Consider the following 21,192-nt stretch of genomic DNA (forward strand, 5'->3'; position numbering starts at 1 on the left):
TATGCAACATTTAATTAGGATAGTTCGAAGATTTTAAACTAGACAATCCGATTTTAAGTCAAAAGCTAAGCCTAACCTTATAAGGTTAGTAGCTATTGAATTACTGAACTTATTTGGCAAGCATATTTAGCTCTAAATTTCTACTACTATTGGACTAAGGGTTCAACTGGTTTGTTTTCATCTATGCTTGGGTTTTAGGGTAATTATGTCTCTCTTTTTTCTTAACTACATATGATTGAAAGTGTAAATCCCTCTTAAGATTTGCAAGAACTATAACTATCTTTCGATGAGATCATATATCCGTCTATTTTTTATTTTCGGTCCAAGTATGTCCCATTTCCGATTCAAATTCGCAATGCAGTATATATATCCGCCGCGATCCGAATCCGAGAAAAAATATGGTAAGGGATATGTTATGAGCAAAATTAAATCCAATCTGATCCATTTGCACCTCTAGGTTCTCATCTCGAATTTTATTCTAACTTTGAGGTTTGTGTGTACCCCAGACGCAAAAGTTTGATGTTATACATAGGGCAGGAATTAGCAGAAGTTGAGGTAAGAAATGAAATGCGAACATTACACAACTAGTTGCGGTTGCTAGGGTGTCAAGTGGGATCCCACCGAGATCCCATCTCTTGTATAATTTGGCTTTTCTATGTAAATTTTGTCTTAAAATTTACGTTAGAAGAATTAAATTGCACTAAGTGGAACTTAGGCGGGATCCACTTGACACCTTAATCATAACTTGGTGGGGGCTGGTGTGAATGTACACGTAATAACAATCCAAACAAGCTTGATATAAAAGGCTTCTCGACTATCCAAACGAGCTTGATACAAAAAAAAAAATGATATCGAAAAGACTCCTCCTAGGGTTGAAATTTCATAAAATTGTTGTCGGAGAAAGTGGGCGTGGCCTGCGTGTGTGGGTGTGACTGCAGTTTGTGTCGGTTTTCATCCGATTTTCCATTAATTAACTGAGCATTTTCTTTATCGTCCCACCAGTAGCCGCCGCCTCTTGAGAAAAGCCCTAGCCGCCCCGACTCAGCCTCCTCCATAGATCGGTTCCCCCTCCTCCGGCCGGCTTCGTCGGCGTCGGGAGGAGTGGGGAACCCGATCTATGAGTGGAGTTTTCAATAAAAGTAGTCTTTTGAGTAGTATATGTTAGATTTTTGGTCGCCGTTTTCTTGTTGGTTTCCCCGCAATGGAGATGGCATCATCTGCAATAAGTGATCTTCGGTCTTTCGTTCGACGACGAGATCTCCTTCCCGACGTCAATGGTGGTGCTGAAAGATTACAATTATCTAGGTATGAGTGTTCAGATCTTACTTCGCCAGATCGATCTTGGATCTTTTCTCATGGTTGCCGCGAGGAGGATTATCCTCGCAGTTCTTGTCCCGGTTGCTACGTCCTCAACAATGGTGATTCGTATTCTCGGCTCTCCATCAACGTCGACAAGGCAGATCGGTTTTTATTCCCTGATATACTGGTGTTGGTACTCTTGCCGATGTTGATTGACTACTTTAATGGTTGCGCGCGTGCACGTAGCCTTGGCATTGCGGCTCAAATTAAAATTATGGGAGAACCTTCGTTGGTATTTACAGGTCTATGGTTTGTTATCTATCTTTAGCTGCCTTCAGAAAAATACAAGATTATGTCTTGGAAGAAGAAAGAGTTTGAAGACCTCGAAGATTTGCTAGTATCTTTTAGACTTTATTTTGTAATCGCTGAAGACAGCTCGTGTATCTCTACCATGTACTATTTGTTATTATGAATATATGTGGTATTGATTGTCAAAAAAAACTGAGCATTTTCTTTGGCTTAAAAAAAGTTTCATAAAACTCTTCTGAATTTCGTTTGAAATCGAGGAGATCCCAAGTCTAGTCGGGTTCATCAAATCCCCGATCAGAGGGCCGTACTGTCCTGTCCCACCAGCACCGCCGTCGGCGCCCCCTGAAAACCCGACCCTGCCGGCTGCGGCGCGAAATCCCCCAAATAAACCACGTCCGGCGGTAACCGGTGGGCAAGACCACAGCTTGAGGCGGCGAGGAGCGTAGGCGGAGGAGGAGGAGGCGGGCGTCGGAGAAGATGGTTGTTCTCGTGGTAGCGACGGCGTCGGACCCGGCGTCCATCGGCCCCGCCGCGGCGTTCCTGGCCATGCCCGGATGGTCCCCCGGCCCGCCCATCCCCGTAAGAAAGCTGCCCTGTAGTTACCCACTAATCAAATCGCTTTCCGTTTCAGTTCCATCCGGCTGCATACGCTGTTCCTGGCATTTTGTATGCATCAATCGCTAGATTAACTCTGCTTCGCTGAGTTGGGATGGGAAGTACCGACGAATTGCGGTGCCCGTTAGGGTTATGGTCTTACGGTCGGCGCTGTGCCTAGTGTTTAGGAATAGATAAATATATCTGTGGTTGTTGATTGTGAAGCCTGAAAGCTACCATCAGTTTCCTCGTGACACCTCTGGTATGCTAGGACTTGAGACCCAAAAGTAGTCCACAAGAGTCCTAGTCCTGACACCTCTCAATCCTCCAAATTTGGTATATCCGCAGTGGCAGTGCATGCAAGCAGGGAGTAGACAAGCAAACTGTTTTTTTGGTGCATTGTTCCAAGATTTTTCAATCCACAATTATACCCTAGTATATTGCACTCCTCAATCGTCAGTGGCATACCAATATATCAGATCATGTAACGGAGCAGTGCATTATGTTCCACTGGCCCTGATCAGTTAAAATAATCTGCAACGTTTATCCTTATTTTCACTTTTCCCTAAGGTGTCTTACAGAGTTGTTTGTGGCATAGTTTCCAACTACCTGTTGCTAATTTTTTTTTTTCTAGGAGGGAATGGAGAGCTTTACAAATGGGAATATTAGGTTACTGAAGCATGAACGCAGCATTATTGCAGAGGACGATCTTGACCGTAGGTGGCAGGAAGCCACTGGAGAGGTTGTTTCCGAGGTCATATTCCTCAGCAAACACACTGCAGTCTCCAACCGCCCTGCCCTCACTGTCCACCCAATCGGTTGGCTCTGCATTCATCTGTCTACATCTTGTTTAACTCAATGGTGGAATCAAATGCTTGATATATTCTGTGTAACATTTTGTTGAACATCTAAAGAAGACACCTAATACCACATATGATGTTCAATATATTCAAAAAGATACTGAACCTATTCCTCTAGCATACTGTGGTTGTTCTGTTGGTGAGCAACATCACATGTATGTACACATGTTGATTTGCGCAAATTAGTGGTTCCTTCTCATCTCAATCATTGTTTTGATTGATGTTGAACATGCTTTACTCATTTTTATGAATGTATCTCTGAAGGTGTGCCACATCTGAGGGAGGATGAGACCCCGCCTCAAGGAGGGAGGCCGGGATGGGCAGCATTGACAAACCCTCGAATTGGCCCGTGGCTCCGGTTGTTGCAAAAAGTTGCTGCAGACCAAGGTCTTGTTCCAGAGTTTGAGGTACTTTGCTCTTGTGAGGCCTTTCTCTTTCTGAATCAACTGATTTTAATGCTGATTGCTTTTGAAGATTACACTTGAAGCTACTCACCATGGACCACTTACCAGTACACCGACGATGTTTGTTGAGATAGGTACAAATTTATGTCCATCCTTAGTTCATTATATTTTTTGTGTGTTAGATTTTTTGGATAAACTCTTACAAGCTAATTTTAGCTATCTCATTGACTCTTTCATAGCTTCAGAAACACCTTTACCACTAGGTATTCACCTGTTTCACTTGCTATACTAGTTATATTATTTTTGGCTTTCTGCCAGTCATGTGGCATCATCCGGACCACTATAAACCCACACACATGTTAAAGTGGCAGGATGCAATTGGTGCAATTAATAAATAATTAACAAGAATTTGTGAAACTTTCATGTACATTGTAGGCACATTGTTGTGGATTGTTATAATCCTCTTTCATTGAAACTTTTACTAATTTATTTACCATATGCCTACCCACTTTCGTGTTAATTCATACTTTTTTAAAGTCATGTTCTTGGCTAACAGACAGATATGAAGGATATATCCAACTACGTGGTCAGCGTAGTATTTTAAGTTTGGTATACATGAGAATTAGTTAGTTCAGAATTTGCATTGCCAAACAGAACACTGAATTTTTTCACAGCTACTTTTTGTAGCTATATATAAAATAAATTCAGCACATCAGCACCACAAACCGAGTCCTAAAATGTGGGCAATTTCCTATGTGCGCTTACGTGAAATTATGGCCACCACAGTTGACACATAGGCTAGGTCCGCTAGGGCTAGCGCAGCACTTAGCGCAGCCAAAGAGCTGGTATCTAGTGGTTTGGCTATGCTTGTCCACCAAGCTTGGTATTTAAGACTAACACATAAATTCATGGACTCGTGCTTATCTAATATATGCTCTGTTGGGCTCTCCTCTACCGTTTCTGTCAAAAACAATTTCCGTGAACTATAAGAAGGATATCACAGTATCACTGTACAAGCATTTAGGTGAGAAATGCCAGCAATCATTTATCATTATATTTTTCTGAATTATATTTCGATCATATTTATATTAAAAGGCTCACACATATGCAACTCGAGCAGCCCAACAACCTGCTTCTCTAAAACGTCTTGCATGACACATGAATACCAAGGAACCAAATAAATCAACTTCTTCAAAGATGCTGCACCGAAAAAATAGGCTGATTGAGATGCAAGAAAGTGATTACGTTGGGTTCATGTGAACTTCCTGATATAAAATCAGCAGACAACCACTCCTGCATCTGATTCTCATATAAACGCAAAACAAGCAAGTCCTAGGCTACTTTTAATGTGTATGTTTTACCAGAATAGCTAATGTGACCATTTTGTATGGCAGGAAGTACAGAAGAATACTGGGGTAGACAAGATGCTGCGCAGGCCATTGCTCTGGTTGAGTCTCACCCCTCTCTCTCTCTCTCTCTCTCTCTCTCTCTCTCTCTCTCTCTCTTTCATGTAATTTGCAATAGAACCCGAAGGATTTTATTGTTTGAAGCATCACATGGCATGCGCCCTCCTCCTCCCCCCCCGTAAAATGTCATATGTATACGGTGGTTGACTGATGCAGCAAACTTTTTACACTTCTTGTGGTGCATTTTTCATATTCAAATGCTGCCGTTACCTTTCAGTTAAAACGCAAGCTTTCTATTAAGTTTCAAACTTTCTTCCATCTTAAATTGTGTCTAAAACCTTGTGGAGCAATACCAATTACCCAATCTGCGGAGATTATTTCAACTTTCACCACAATTCATAATGTGGTAGAAGCAGGTAAACATAACTTGCAAAAATTCACTCCTGTCACTGTTTAATGTAATCACAGCCTCATAAATATATTGTAACCTACATTCCGAATTTTTTGTTTGGAAAATAAATATGAGGCATGACATTGAGTTCCCCAATGATTGCAGGTTCTATGGAAAGGTCTTGGTCTGGAGGATGGAAATGCTGTTGGAACTTGGCTAGGGTATGTTGACATATTCATTTCTCTTTATGGATAACAATGGAGGTGGTTGTGTGGTTGGAATCCTTGCGGAAATTTATTTTTGTTTTATGGAGGTGAGTGGTGAGGTGATTTAAGAATTCTAATGGCAACTCTAAATCACTCCCAAGACCAGGATGAGAGAAATTCGATAACTCGAATTGAAAAACATGTGAATAAATTGTTAGATCATCTGCAATGGTGTATGAATAAAATAAAAATTGGGACCTGGCAGATCCCATATGCCCTGCATCACTAAATATAAGTTGTCCTTGAATGCATACAATCAAACACTTAATTTTGACCATCAGTATGTAAGCCTGTTACTCTTAGACCTAGACATACCAGGACGAAGATGGATCAGTTTTGTGGTAAAGAGGGAGTTATTTTACGTTCGTTATATTATGGTTTGCAAATTGAAATTATAAGTCAGAAGCATCGGTCCTTTTAGCAATATGTGCCACAGTTCAGTTGGCCTTAGTCTGTGAAACCTATATCATCCTGCATGGACATACTTAAGTTCTCTTATTCTCTTGCATACCAGGGATGTATCTTACCACTGTCATATTTTCTTTGTTTGGTATTTGAAATGCCGACCTTTATTTTTAATTATTCATCCATTGCTTTCTGTCTTTATTCTTAAGGCTCCAAACATCATTTCTGGTTATGCAGGAATGGTGAAAAGGTTCTACTAGGCATCGGTGGTGGTCACTATGCCCCTCGTCATATGGATATTGTCGTGTAAGCGCTGAGGCAAAGTTATTCTTACAGGCAGTTTCTAACGATGCATTTCTCCCTGTAATTCTGGACTTATAAGGTTTTTTTGATTATGATGAATTGATGATTCAGTAAAGTGTATGATCTAAGTCAACTCTCACTCTGTCACAGATTTTTTCCGTGCCCGTGTAGTGTAGTTATGTTCCTCAGTACCTCCAGACACTCTGATATTGATCATGAATCATGATGATATTACCTGTGGGAACTTCCGTTTGATTCACCTTAGATCAGATTCAGCTCGTCTTTGATATAATAAATGCATTTTTATTCCTTCCTTATAACCTGAACATTCTAGAGAGATGAAAGGGAGGAGAGGTAATACGTGTGGTTCCACCTGTAGTCTATGCAACCCTATTCCTGTGACTAGTCTTTCCTAGCTGGAGTATCTGTTCTCAGTTTATGTGTACTTCTTTACTAAGGTGCACACTGGTAGAGAAGTGACCATTTTACTCCTGCTTGAAGAATATTAATAGTCTGATGTTATCTTACATCCTCATTATTTCAGCAAAGATGGTGTATGGGTGGGTCATCTCCTGTCTGGTTACTCTTTGCCAATGGAGGTGCCACCCCAGGGAAGTGCAAAGAGTTCTGGTGATGTTGGTGGGATGTGGAAGCATTCCATCAAAGTTTCATATGAAGCTACGAAGGCAGGATTTCCTGGTGGTGAAGTAATAGCACATCTTGATCAGAAGTAAGTACCATAACCAATTTCTTCCGGGGCACCTAATCTTGTAAAAAGAGGCTACATCACTGCATTTCTCAGCTAGTGTTAGCATAGCTTGTAATTTGGTAGTCCATATATCAAAGATAATATAAATTGTAATACTTCCTCAGTTCACTAATGTAAGACCTTTTAGCAACCGGGTAGTAGTTCTATGAATTGCCTTCATTAGCAATTTAACACAAACCAACCCACCTTATAGTGGAACTGAAAGTCCTGTTGTCAATACTGAATGATAAATACCACTGTTTCAGTAAAGGAATTTTTTTTTGTTTCTGTTCCAAAACACCAAAATCACAAATAAACTTTCTTGCAGATAGGTCATATTGGAATCCTTTGAATTTTCAATGTGGCTCAATGTGGTTCATGTACACTCTTTTCATGCCATTAAATTTTGTCGGAAGAATGTTCAAATCTTGTTTTGGTATTAGTCATTATACATGCATATCATTTAGTACATCTCTAGCCAGACACATAATTTCGCGAAAACGCAAAAGCCTTGCGTTTCGATGCATTGATAGATAAAGAAGAGTTTATGTACAAGTTCGAGGACGGACACACCACGCCGTACAACTCGACCCAAGGAAAAAGGAAAAAACCTAGACTAGGGGAGTAACTGGCGCACACCCCGGGCTCCCGCGTCTGCCCAAAGCCGCGCGTCAAGGATGTCACCGAAGGCCGCGCGTTGTCGAAGACCGCCGCGTTCCGATGCTTCCAAATCCACCATGCCGTGATCATGATAACCGACGAAGTGCCCTTGCGCAGCTGGCGAGGAGCAGTCCGCACCACCAGCGACCACCACTCCGCGAAGTCACCCTCAGCCGTGGGTGGGCCTGAGGTGGATCGGATCCACGACAGCACCTCAAACCACACCGTCCTAGAGAAGGAACATCCTGTCAGGAGGTGCCTCATGGTTTCAGCAGACTGATCACATAACGGGCATCTCGGCGCATGCGGCAGCCCCCGCCGCCGTGCCAGCCTCTCACCCGTCCAGCACCTGTCGAGACAGGCCAATAAAGAACTTCACCCTAGGTGGCGCCCAAGATTTCCAGTTGAGCTTCCAAGACCCTGAGATGATTGACCCCTGGAAAAGGGTGTCATAGCAGGATCCAGCTGAATACTGTCCATCCGTCGTCCACCGCCAGACCAACCTGTCCGGGTCCCCAGATAGTTGAATGTCCCTGAGTCTACCCCACAACTGGATGTACTGCCACGCCAGGGCGCTCGGTGCACCTACGATATCGGGGATCCAGGCGCGGTCAACCAGCGCTTCACGGACTGTGCGCGCCTTCCGCCGGCGCTTTGGAACCAAAGCGTAAACCTCCGGCGCCATCTCTTTGATGGACCTGCCGTCCAGCCATCTGTCCTCCCAGAATAGGGCGGATTCCCCGTTACCGACTACCATGTAGGTAGAGGCCGCAAAGACATCCAGCTCCGTCTTCGAGAAATGCATGTCCAACCCGCACCAAGGTCGCAGGGGGTCGGTGTGCATCCTCCAGATCCAACGCACCCTGAGGCTGATGGCCGTGCGAGCGAGATCTGGGATTCCCAGCCCCCCTAGCCGAAGCGGCCTACATACTCTCGCCCAGTTGACGTGACAATGTCCGCCATTGGCGTCAGCCCTACCAGCCCAAAGGAATCCTCGCAAGATTTTGTTGACCTGCTTGAGTGCTTTCTTATCAAGACTCAGCACCATCAGCTGGTGCAGCGGTATCGCTGCGAGAACCGAGCGGATTAGCGCCAAGCGTCCGGCCCGAGGCATCATCGATGCACGCCAGGTAGGTAGCTTGTCGGCTAGACGGTCTATGAGGGGCTGGAATGCTGCAGCCGTCAGCCTCCTTATAGACAGCGGGATGCCGAGGTATCTCACCGGAAACGGCGCTAGCTGGCACTCCATGAGTTCAGCAGCGCCCGCGGCCTCAGCCTCCGAACAGGCAATGGGTGAGACCGAGCACTTGGCGAAGTTAGTGTGCAGCCCTGATGCATGGCCAAAGAGCTCCAGGATCCCACGAACAGCGCGGAGATCCGTCTCATCTGCGTGGCAGAAGATCACCACATCATCCGCATAGAGCGACACTGACGTCGCTAAGTCCCGCCGCGCTAAGCGCCGCAGCACCCCAAGCTCGATCACCTTAGCCAACAACCTGTTGAGCGTGTTCATCATCAGAACAAACAGTGCTGGCGACAGGGGGTCTCCCTGTCTCAGGCCCCTCCGATGCCAAATCGGGGGACCTGGCTCGCCATTGAGCATCACCCTGGTACTCGCAGTGAATAGGAGGATGGACACCAGTTCACGGAACCTCGGCCCAAATCCTAACTTGCGGAGGATCTCCAAAAGGAAACCCTAGGAAACGGAGTCAAAGGCGCGGGTAGTGTCCAGCTTGAGCATCACCCGCGGCTCCTTCTCCCGGTGTAAGAATCTAGCAGTCTGTTGGACCAACATGAAGTTGTCGTGGATACAACGCTTGCGAATGAACGCGCATTTGTTACGATCCACCAGCGACTCCATCCTAGGGGCTAGACGAGTGGTGAGCACCTTCGCAACCAGCTTGGCAAAGATATGGATCAGGCTGATTGGGCGGTAGTCGCCGAGCGCAGCCGCATCCGGGCGCTTAGGCAACAGGGTTAAGACCCTGGAAGCCGCGCCCGCACAACGTGAACAGCTTGTCGAAGGCTGCCATGAAGTCACCCTTAACCACTCCCCAACACTTCTGAAGGAATTCAGCCGTGAACCCATCAGGTCCTGACGCCTTGCCCACCGGCAGTCGCCGAATTACCTCCCGGATCTCATCCTCCGTGAACACCGCCTCTAGCTCTGAGAGATCCCCAGAGTGGGTATCCAGGTCCAGCGAGTGCTGTCTATCCACCGAGGTGCCGAGTAGGCCCTCAAAGTGTGTGAAAGCAGCTTCAGCCATGGCTGCCTGGTCAGAAATGACCGCGCCTCCCACCTGCAGGCTGTGGATCACGTTCTTCTGGCGACGGTACGCCGCGTGTTGATGGAAGAAGGCCGTATTGGCGTCCCCCTCCTTCAGCCACGCGATCTTGGCCCGCTGCCTAGCCAAAGTGCGCTCAAGCGAAGCCAGACCCAAGTAAGGGTGTTTGAGGTGCGCCCTGAGTCGGCGCTCATCCGGTGATAGCTGTCTAGTCTCCATGGCCACATCCAGCCTAAACACGACCTCCCGCGCTATCATCAGCTGCAGTTTGATCCACAACATCCCAGGCGCTTCGCACACCGTCCTCAAAACCATCCAACTTCAGCCAGAAACGTTCGAACTGGAACCTCTTCCGCCCCGCTGATTTGGTGGTGCAATCCAGGAGGAGTGGGCAGTGGTCAGCCACCACCGTTGCCAAGCAGCGCAACATGCAGCTGCTATGCAGCTCCTTCCAGGCAACCGAAGCAAACACCCGATCCAGCCTCACCAGAGTGGGCGTTTCCCGCTAGTTCGACCAAGTGTAACGCTGTCCATGTAGGTAGATCTCCTTCAGCTCGCAATCATTCAGAAAGCGCCGGAATCTACCCATCATTCGACGGTTGAGGTTGCCGTTGTTCTTGTCCTCATCCCGGTAGATCAAGTTAAAGTCCCCACAGAGGGCCCAGGGTCCAGGGTGACCTCTGCGGACATCGCGGAGCTCCTCCAGGAAGGCAACCTTGTCAGCCTCAGCCTGAGGTCCATAGACACAAGTCAGCCACCACTCAGCGCCACCACCCATAGGGGAGATCCTAGCTGTAACACTGTTAGCACCGTAGTGTGAGCTGTCGAGCTGCACCACCCGGCTAACCCAAGCCACAATGATACCCCCGAGTGTCAGCCGCAGGCAAGCAGAAGTAAGCGTCAAATTCTGCGCCAAGCGCTTCTATTATGATAGCCTGAGATACAACAGATAGCTTTGTCTCCTGGAGACATACAATGGTCGCACCCGTAGTACTGAGTACACTCCTAACACCCGAACGCCGTGCACGATCATTGAGGCCTCGCACATTGGCCACGAAAACTTTAGGTTCGTACAACATAGCAACGTCGCAAAAACACCCGTGGACCACCACCAGGGGTCAGGCCTCAATGAGGCGACCACCCGTCATCCCCAGCAGTGGTGGAGAACAGCCTCTGATCATCTCAAGTGACCACCCGTAGAACTCAGCAATCGCCTCAATCATATCGCCCGTCAGGGGGAGCTCATACATCCTGTGGTACGCCTCTAGGGTAGCCTCCGACGGCGCCTCATCCCCTTTGAGGAGACCAAGCTTGCGCATGAGGTTGCGCACCGCCTTCATCTCAGCGCTAAGGCCTCCTGGTTGCCCTGCGATCCTCGAACTCCGACGAGGCTGGAAGTTGAGTTCCACAAGTCTGCGTCGAACAGCCGGGGTTTGCAAGAGGGCATCCGAGCGGGATTTCGCCGCTGTGAGAAACTCCCCTAGAGTTTGGGGCCTGGCCACCGTGGGCAAAGGTCGCGGGGGCTGTCGGGTCCTTTGGAACACCAAAGGTGGCGAAGCGAAGCGGCACACCGTTGGAGTGGTGGTAGATTGGCCCACATCGCGTGTAACTCGCGCCGGGGTTGGGTCCACCAAAATCTCCTCATCCACACCCTCACCATCAGAATCATCCTCCTCGGAATAGCGCGCCTTCGAAGAGGCAGCAGCCGTGCAAGGATCCGCCAGTTGTAACACGGGGGAGAGGCAATAACTAGTTCAAGCACCATATAAGCTTTCCTTTTAGGTTCTATTGGTTCACACTAGTCTTTTTTTTTTTTTGACGTGGAAATGGACTTCCATTAACCATGGTGCACAGCTAAATCGCTGGCAACCAAAACAGAGACAAAGTCTGGACACTAGTCTTTAAGTCTTTAGTCTTTACTATCTATTATTTGGCAAGAGAATCTGGAGATCCATTTCCATCACACATTGTTTCTTCCTGCTGATTCTTGGCAGTGGTAGTTGTAAAGCACATTTTCATTCCCACTGTTCTCTTCTGCCAGATGGCCCACATTTTTTTTTGCGGAATTGCTGGATGGCCCACATTTATCTTAGGTTCAACATTAGGAGCTGACATTTTGCTGCAACTATTTATTTACTTGTGCCCATGACTTCACATTTTTCTTAAGTTTTTCTCGATAATCGTATAATTTTCACTGGGAGCTCGTGTTCTTAACTTGTTCTTTGATAGCTTTAAAGCAATGGAAATTATACTTCAAAGTTCATTTATGACTTTCTGCATCATGACTTACTGCAAGCCTATGTAGTAGGGTTCATTTGGCTGGCAATGAACATTTGCTACGTTGGTCATGAAAATTTCTATCTGTTTTATTTAACATCCATATCTTTTGGTGCTTGCTTTGCAGGAGCTTCAAGGGCTGGCAAAAGAATGCTATCACAAGCTATTTGCAGGAGCAAAATATTAAAATAGGAAAACCTAATGATTTCCTCTAATATGCTGTAGCAGTTCTCTACACAAAATTACATTGGGCATCATGATATGGTTTTGCATTTGCTCGCATCGAAGTCACTTCAGTTCTAGGATCTGGCACATACAAACTGAGTAAATATAGAGCACTGTATTTTTAACAATCATATTTCAGATGTGATCCAAGTGCAAGAGCCACGATTTTGATGAATTGTTGTTTGTCCCAAATTTGTTTTTTATTTCCTTTTTCTTCCTGGAGTGTGCTAACCAATCGTTATATCCATTTTGTGTGTTGCTGTCTTCTTATATGCAGTATTCATTGCTACCCTTTGTAAGCTTGTCGAGTGAGACACCGGACACGCCTATCATTGCGTCAGCACTTTGCATCCCCGCCGTCAAATCGTGAGCTTTCTTCAGGGCAGAGATTCACATAGTTCTAGCCAGGGATGCTATCTTTGTTGCCACGGTACCAAATAGCGTCACTGTCTTGGGCCAGTAGCCTCTGTCTCTTTGATGCCATGTAGTCTGGTCTATGACTAAGATCTGCCATTATTTTTGCATTTGCTTGGCATACGAGAACTGCGCAAATAATTAGTAAGAGAGAATATGTCAATCCAAAAGAAAAAGGTCAAGAGCAAAGGTTGATATTGCTTGTAAATGACACGTCAGTCTGCAGCACCGTTGACGCGTGCGCATGAAAAGTGAGAAGGCAAGAAATAATGGTTACGGAAGTAGACAGGCCATGAACAAGGGCTTGGCTATCATTATCCGTATTTTACTTATGTTGTCTAAATAATGGTTGACACTGGTACGTGCGCTCCTGCTGGTTAAGGCGTGTCAATCAATCGCGGTCACACAAGAGAGTTCGTCAAGTGAACTGTTAATTAATCGCCGGTTCCCCACACGACAAGCTATGGAGAAGTGTGGGCAAGTTAAACGCGCTGCCAACTGAACACGTTGGGACGTACGTGTAGTCGCTCTCTTCCAGGGTCTCTTCATTTCGGCCCGGTGCCAGGTAGCAATCGTGTCAGTACCAAAAGTTCGATCTTTTTCTTTTGAGAAACGGACCTTTAATACCTAAAGGTCACATGAAGGCGCGTACGGTACGCGAAGCGCTGATAGAACGCGCTTGGGTCCCTGACATTGCTGGCGCGCCAAGCGCCCTCACACTCTGGCAGTACGTGCAGCTATGGTGTAGACTCAGGGACATGCAGCTGTCAACGGACAAGGATAGGATGGTTTGGCGCTGGACGAGGGATGGCCAATACACATCTCGTTCCTGTTATGATACCCTCTTCCAGGGGGCCATCATCTCAGGATCTTGGAGACTGAATTGAAAATCCTGGGTGCCGCCAAGGGTGCTTTATCTGGCTGGCCTGCCTTGATAGGTGTTGGACGGGCGAGAGTCTGGCACGGCGTGGTTTGCCGCATGCGCCTAGATGCCCGCTCTGCGACCAGTCGGTGGAGACCATGACGCACTTACTCACTGGGTGCTCTTTCTCCAGGATGATCTGGTATGAGGTCCTCTCATGGATCCGATCCACCTCAGGTCCTCCCATGGTTGAGGGTGACTTCGCGGAGTGGTAGTCGCTGGTGGTGCGGACCACCCCTCGCCAGCTGCGCAAATGTACTTCGTCGATAATCATGGTTACATCGTGGTGGATTTGGAAACACCGGAATGCTGCGGTCTTCAACAACGCGCAACCTTCGGTGGCATCCCTGCTCAACGACATTAGGGCCGAGGCACAGCAATGGGCGGACGCGGGAGCCCGGGGTGTCCGCCAGCTACTCCCCTAGATTAGCCTTCTTTTCTTGGGTCGAGTTGTAAGGTGGGGTGGTTGTCCTCTCGAGGACTTGTACATATAACCTTCTTTTCTATGAACGCATCGAAACGCAATGCTTTTGCGTTTTTGCGAAAAAAGAAACGGACCTTGATCTATTAATTATCATCAAACAACGGTATAAGAACACCAAATATAATAAAAATTACAAATACGTCTTTAGACCACCTAGTGGCTAACAAAGATAACGAGCACTGAAGCGAGCCGAAGCCGCACAGCCGTCCTCGCCCCTCCTTCACCGAAGCCAGGCAAAACTTGTTGAAATAGAGCTTGTTGTAGTAGGCGAACAGAAAGTCATCGTGCTAACGTCCCAAGGACCAACGCAAGAGAGCGGGAACCATCGCCACTAATGAGAACCATAGATCGGAACAACCAAATTTGCAACCACACCGAACATGAAGACGTACAGGATCCCAACAGATCTGCTGGACACAAAACTCCGCGCGCCTTCGCCGATGCTAGGCGCACCACTGGAGCAAGGATAGGACGGGGAGAACCTTATTCTGTCATCAGAATATAGCCACTGTCTCATCATTCCGAAGAAGACACTAACAACAATCTAAAAAGAACAGGAAACCACCAGCTGAGAGGAGCAATGGTCCACCACACCTCCAAGGTCCTAAGGCCACTGAAGACGGACTGGCAACGTTCCTGAAGAGGGGAAGAAACCCTAGACAGATTTCACATACCGCCTCTCTCCTAGAGCCGTTACTAAAAAATGAATTTAACAGCTAGACCTTCTCTCTTATAAGAGGAAAATGAGGCTCTTAGTATTGTGAGGATTTGACCCATAATTTGACCTTTCTTTTCGCTTTGTAGAAACAAAAGTTCACGAAGTTCTTTCAGCTTAAGGAAAAATGATTTTATAACTTAAGGAATGATTAACGAACATGTGGGGAAAAGGGTGGTATGAACCAACATATATAAACAACAACTCTTGCAATTTCTTACTCTTAAAAAAATGCAATTTGAACCCAAAAATAACCGACATACGGAGTACTGTTTTTTCTCTCTTGAAGTGGTGCTTTTAGGCACGTGTAATTAACTTTTTTTGTTCCAATTGTCATCTTTTTCGAGAAAAATCCAGTGGTGCTTTTAGGCACGTGTAATTAACTTTTTTGTTCCAATTGTCATCTTTTTGGAAAAAATCCAATTATTGACCATTTTTGGATCAGGAAAAGGTTGAAATTTGTACTGTTAACAAATCACATGCATGCAGTATGAACCAAATCTATTGTGGCATTAGTTCACATTAAGTTATCTGGCACTCAGTAATTTTGTGTGCCTATATATGAAAGAAACGTTGATTTATTTGTACCCCAATCAAAATAACAGAATACCATAAGCATTTCAGCAGAGATGTAAGCCCAATTTCGTATGAGCGCCATGCGATGTTGCTATATGATGGTGTTGGTAGAGCAGATTCTTAGTTGGCCAATGTAGGCCAACAATTCTAGCAATAATTACTATTTTTCCACACTTGAATTTCGTGTAGTATTAGTTGACTTGCTGGTCCAAAAAATGCTGTTTCGAATTTTACAATTTATATGGTCGATCCTTGGCGCTCCGACTACAGAACTTTGATCGTGCACCTTCCGGAAGTCACAGAGAACTCACATATGTGTCCGATGGTAGAATAATGTTTAGTGTCACCGTAATGTTAATGATGTTCAGTATTTTATTAATCATCCGAACAATCCAAGAGGGACCCAAAAACTAGTTTGTGTTCCTCATTCTTTTTGATGAGGTGTGCTTGGGTGCGCACCCTGTGCAAACTCGCGACTCATCACCGAAGGGGTACGGTGGTCCCGAATTTGTGTTTTTTGTGCTGCCCGCCGAAACCCATATCCAAGCCCAGTACAAGGCTCGTATGGGTATACAGGGCCTAGGCGTATCTATACGGACGACCCCACGTGGGTGGGTCCCACGTGCTAAGCTAATCACCGTGATTAGCTCCCATTGCATGCATCGTTTTCATCGGCCCTGGAGATCTGATCGAGCTGTTCCACGCCGTCGCTAAGCAAAACGCAAGCAGTTGTTGCCGGCCCGGCCGTCGGCGGTTGTTGCCGGCACGTCCGTCGCCGCCGGTGGTTGTTTCGCATCTCCACGCCGCCCCCGCAGATCGACGACCTTGGAAAGGTGCGCCACCGGCTCGGCATCTTCCCCGCTAGGGTTTAAAATTAGAGGTACCCATGATTTCATCTTCTAGCATAGTAAGAGGATGCAAATCTACCTGTTTTTCAATTCTAATTATGGTCCAATACTACAGAATATGGAGAACTCTATATCTGGTATGATTGAGGAACAAAACTAGTACGTCGGCTATAATTCCGATGACTCTGAAATGGAGGAAAATTTGCAGCACGAAGACGGCTGGAGCGAAGACGAGTTTGATGTGAGCCACATTACTATATATTCTTGGTGCACTATTTTTCATTTCGATTACCAGCAGTCTAGCATCATCAAATAATATATGGCTCCTGTCATAATTTATGCAGATTGCGTACGATGAATTTGATAATGATGAGAACCATGGTAAACACATAGACGATCAAAATGATGAGAACCATGGTGAACACACAGACAGTCTAAATACTAGTGAGGTATGTGTAGTGACTCATAAAATGACATAAAATGATGCATGAAATGATGACAAATGTAAAATTTACGGTTACTAAATGATGACGATCAAAATGCATTAATAAATTTCAAGCACAATTTGACACGCAGCTTGAGTACGACTATTACGGTGAATCTGACTTGGACACGGGTCATACTGATGATGTGGAAGGTGCATCAGTTCCTGAGGATTCTGTTGACATGAGCCAGGTTGTTATCTCTTTTTTATCAGTCTCATATAGCTGGAACACATAAATTTATAGTTTTAATTAATGATTACGTTTTACACTTGCAGGCGATGCCAAGCGCTAGTCAGCCTGAGAAAACACAGAAAGGTAGCAATGGCAATGAATATCCTGATAATAATCGGGATTTATACTGGATGATAAAAGAGATGACTTTTATTTCTGAAGCAGCAGCATTTTCTTTCTACAACAGATATGCTAAAGATTATGGGTTCAGCGTCCGGCTGGATCAGGTTAAGCGGTTTGATGATGGAGTAATTCGGCTAAGGCATTTTGTGTGTTCCAGAGAAGGCAGACGTCCCAAAAAGCAACTGACCACGGAAGGCCGCGTATATAGGCTCAGACCTGAGTCTCGCTGCGGCTGCAAGGCACGTTTGGTGGTGAAGTTTGATGGAAGAACTGGTTTCTGGGTTGTTGAAGATTTTCGAGACAAACATAACCATGACCCAGCTGAACCATGTGAGACTCCGTTTCTTCGGTCCCATAGGACGATCAACGACGCGCAGAGATCTGAGATATTATCACTGGGATCCATGGGGGTCAGGAAGCACCTCATTATGAGAAAATTCATTGCAGGCTCCGGTTCATTTGCCGGTGTTGGATTCACAAGAAAAGATTTGTACAACATGTGCTCTAGGGAGAGGAGGAGGCTGCTTTTCGACGGTGACGCTACCACAGCCATCCGCATTATGGCAAAGAGGAAAAAGAGGGACCCTGAATTTTTCTATGAATATGACGTTGATGACAAAGGCCGTCTGAAGCACATGTTCTGGTGTGATTCCCAGTCACGTAGGGATTACCAGGACTACGGAGATGTGCTGGTGTTTGATAGCACATACAAGATGAATAAATATAAGATGCCATTTGTTCCTTTTGTGGGCTTGAACAACCACCGTAGGACAACGGTTTTTGGGTGTGCCATCCTTTCAAGCGAGAATGAACAAACATATGTTTGGCTTCTAAAGACCTTTCTCAAAGCGATGTGTCAACAGAAGCCAAAGGCAGTAATCACGGATGCAGATTACGCGATGATCGGCGCAATCGGCAAAGTATTTTCTGGTGTGTCGCATCGCATCTGCAGCTTCCACATTGAAAAAAATATGGAGATGCATCTACCTAACAAGTCACTGAACGAGTTCAGGACTCTTCTGTATTACACCACCTCAGAGCAAGTATTTGAGGAGCGATGGCATGCATTTTACAGAAAATGGCAATCCCCAAAAACCAGAACATGGATGAAGAGGATGTACAACAAGAGGAAACTTTGGGCTGCGGCGTATCTCTACGAAGGATTACGGCTGGGTATGAAAAGTAACCAGCGGAGTGAAAGTTTAAACTCTTGTCTACACCTGCACCTAGATGGGGAAATGACAATTGTTGATATGATTATGCACTACGACAACGCAATTGTCCGTCTCCGTGAGAACGAAGCCCACGACGACTGCATGGCTTCACAGACTACACCAGTGCCAATTACTAATTTCAGAGAACTAGAGGTTGCTGCTGCAAAAATCTTCACTCCTGCTGTGTTCTATATTATTCAAGGTGAGCTTTCAAAGATTGGCGGCATAGAGATCTTAGAAAAAATGCAGGTAGGAGACTCAAACATCTTCATTGTGGCATGGAGGAATCATGTAAGGACCAGGTTCTACGTGGAATATAGACCCAAAGAGGCAGAAATTATAAGGTGCAGCTGTCAAAGGATGATTCGAAAGGGGATCCCTTGCAAGCACATACTGCATGTGCTGCATTTCTTGAAATTTACTAAAATTCCACAATGTTGTGCTCTACGACGATTCACAAAAAATGCAAGGTTAGGGTTGCCAGCTAGACGCACCAGTGACATGTTTGGGTGGGGTTGGTCTGGGGCAGAGGAGCGGATGAAATACAACAGGATGAATATTAAGGTATCACAGGCCATGCATATTGCATTAAACAATTCAGAAGAATATGATCTGCTCAATAGTACCATTGATGGCATAATTTCTAGAAGAGAGGGGTATGCTAAAGGTAAAGCATATGGTCCCCTTAGGTCGGTGCATGAAAATGAAGATGCTAGTGGACCATGCGATATTGTTATTGGTGATCCTTTGAAAGTGTCCACTAAGGGTGCACCTAGGCAAGAAGCGCAGAAATCTCCGATGACTAAAAATGGAAGACCACTAGGACACAAGGAACGCAGGGTGCAGGTGTGCGGGACATGCCAAGAAGAAGGGCATAACAGAAGAAACCCAATATGCATATTTCATCCGAAGTAAGTTTTTCTGCCATTTTGATTCGTATATTTTAAAAGATCCCTATGATTTGTTGTGTAATTTTATGTCTGTGAACATGTGCAGGAATGTGCTGCAGCAGGAAGGGTAGTTCTTTCATAGTTATCTAAAGGGCAGTAAATTTCCTTAATTATGAATGGGACGAAAATAGCTTTGTATTCGATGGAGTTGTTAATGTTTGCTACGTACTGATGTTTTTATTTTGTACTGATGTTGTTAATTCTCTGGTGTTCTTTTGTAAAAATGGCAAAAGACATTATATATTGTGAAGTAGGCATTTCCTTATGTACATCATAGCATGCATGTACAAACATAAAATAATTGCATACTTTCGACAATGGGAAATAAAATCATAACCGAATAAATATTGTTTACAACCAAAGACAATTATAAATTCAATATTCTATGTGTCACCCGAACAGTCACACTATCAAATTTACGTTTTCCTGGTCTTTGCTAGAAATCTCACTTTGTTTTTCACCCTGTCAAGAATGTTGTTAGGTGAAAAAATAATATTTGCAACTGTACTTTCTCTCGATTCATCGACTCTGGCCTGCCAAAACATTATAAGGTGTTATACACATGGCTTATTAACATTGTTAAAATTAACCGAGTGCATGGAATGAACATAGTATAGCCAACCTGAGAAACCGGGCAAGTCATCTGATCTCCATCCCAGTGCTCCATACATTGCAATACCCATAATCCGCATGAATTGCTGGTATATAATGTGACAAAATTTAAAAGTGTCCGCATATACAAAACTGACTTTCTTTATGTGTAATGCAATATAGGTACTTACGTATCGGTTTGCTTAGGGATAGGATAGCTTTTAATAGGCCATTCTTCGACATCAGGATATTCTGTGTCACAGTTATTGTTTGCTTCTTGTATGTCCTGTGAAATTTGCCCAATCTACAAAACAACAAATATATTACTGCACAGACATGAGAAAGTACACAAAGACATGTATGTAGAGAGTGTAATACCAAGTCTTCCACAACAGATTTTGTCGCCGCTGAAACAAACAGAGGATCAAGGACCTGGAAATCCTTCTTCTTTGTATGCATGACAACAGTTATGTAATGAGTTTTCCGTATGTTTAGTGCAAAAAATGTCTACAAGAGAAGGAAAAAACTTTGTCAATTATCATATTGTTTTATTCTAATTTAGCAGGAAACATTGAAAGAAACTGTTGTTACCTTCTCACGCTTGAAATATTCATCCAAAACCCTACCTATGGCTCCTGGTCTTTTAACTACCTCATCTATATTTTTAGGGATTTCTATTTTCGTGCCCTCGGGTCCTTAGTTGTGCTCAGTTTTCCCCAGCTTCTTAGTTTTTCCTCAGTTTTACCCAAGCGTTTGTCTGAAACCATCACACGTGATGTAACAGCCGGTTGCCCGACGGTTGACCGTTATCTTCTGACTAGTGGGGCCACGTAGAGCCTGCAAAGACACGTCAGACCATCCATCTTTGTTTGACCGTAAGCATCGCTGTATCCCTGACCAAAACGCGAACGAGTGGGGCTTCGGTATATCAAATGACAAGTGGGGCCATGACGCTGATACAAGGGGCAATACACGGGTAGGATTAGATTTTTAAACAGAGCTCTACAGCGATGGCACGGAGGAGGTGGCATGCGGGGTGCCGAGATGAGATCGACCTCCACAAAGAACTGCATGAGGCGAGACCAGACGCATTAGATAGATATGAACTAGACGCGTTTAACCATGCAAAGAAGAGAAGAAATGGTCGACGACATCGACGACCACCTCAAAACTTTGACTGACCGTGTCGGACACGAACGCGAGCAAT

General features: G+C 45.2%; 2 protein-coding genes across 2 annotated transcripts; both read left to right on the plus strand.

Moving 5' to 3' along the window:
• The first annotated feature begins 1,914 nt into the window (after positions 1 to 1,914).
• Positions 1,915 to 12,607, plus strand: LOC127300374 (D-aminoacyl-tRNA deacylase). Its single transcript, XM_051330483.2, has 9 exons — positions 1,915 to 2,187; positions 2,837 to 3,020; positions 3,327 to 3,469; positions 3,537 to 3,600; positions 4,861 to 4,913; positions 5,429 to 5,484; positions 6,172 to 6,240; positions 6,782 to 6,967; positions 12,335 to 12,607. Exons 1-9 carry the CDS (start codon positions 2,086 to 2,088, stop codon positions 12,420 to 12,422), a joined length of 945 nt encoding a protein of 314 aa, XP_051186443.1. The 5' UTR covers positions 1,915 to 2,085; the 3' UTR covers positions 12,423 to 12,607.
• A 3,974-nt stretch (positions 12,608 to 16,581) lies between these two features.
• LOC127303696 (protein FAR1-RELATED SEQUENCE 5-like) lies at positions 16,582 to 19,476 on the plus strand. Its single transcript, XM_051334404.2, has 5 exons — positions 16,582 to 16,632; positions 16,736 to 16,840; positions 16,968 to 17,066; positions 17,152 to 18,693; positions 19,441 to 19,476. Exons 1-5 carry the CDS (start codon positions 16,582 to 16,584, stop codon positions 19,474 to 19,476), a joined length of 1,833 nt encoding a protein of 610 aa, XP_051190364.2.
• The last annotated feature ends 1,716 nt before the right edge of the window (positions 19,477 to 21,192 follow it).

Source organism: Lolium perenne, chromosome 5, assembly GCF_019359855.2.
Source record: "Lolium perenne isolate Kyuss_39 chromosome 5, Kyuss_2.0, whole genome shotgun sequence".
In the NCBI taxonomy this organism is placed as follows: Eukaryota; Viridiplantae; Streptophyta; class Magnoliopsida; order Poales; family Poaceae; genus Lolium; species Lolium perenne.

What these genes read in the sequence shown, in the direction of transcription:
- LOC127300374 (XM_051330483.2), top strand. Translation starts at nt 2,086, where the DNA reads ATGGTTGTTCTCGTGGTAGCGACGGCGTCGGACCCGGCGTCCATCGGC. An exon ending in GACGATGTTTGTTGAGATAG is followed by an intron (nt 3,601 to 4,860) that starts GTACAAATTTAT and finishes TTTGTATGGCAG; the next exon opens with GAAGTACAGAAGAATACTGG. An exon ending in CTGCGCAGGCCATTGCTCTG is followed by an intron (nt 4,914 to 5,428) that starts GTTGAGTCTCAC and finishes CAATGATTGCAG; the next exon opens with GTTCTATGGAAAGGTCTTGG.
- LOC127303696 (XM_051334404.2), top strand. Translation starts at nt 16,582, where the DNA reads ATGGAGGAAAATTTGCAGCACGAAGACGGCTGGAGCGAAGACGAGTTT. An exon ending in GGAGCGAAGACGAGTTTGAT is followed by an intron (nt 16,633 to 16,735) that starts GTGAGCCACATT and finishes TAATTTATGCAG; the next exon opens with ATTGCGTACGATGAATTTGA. An exon ending in ACAGTCTAAATACTAGTGAG is followed by an intron (nt 16,841 to 16,967) that starts GTATGTGTAGTG and finishes TTTGACACGCAG; the next exon opens with CTTGAGTACGACTATTACGG.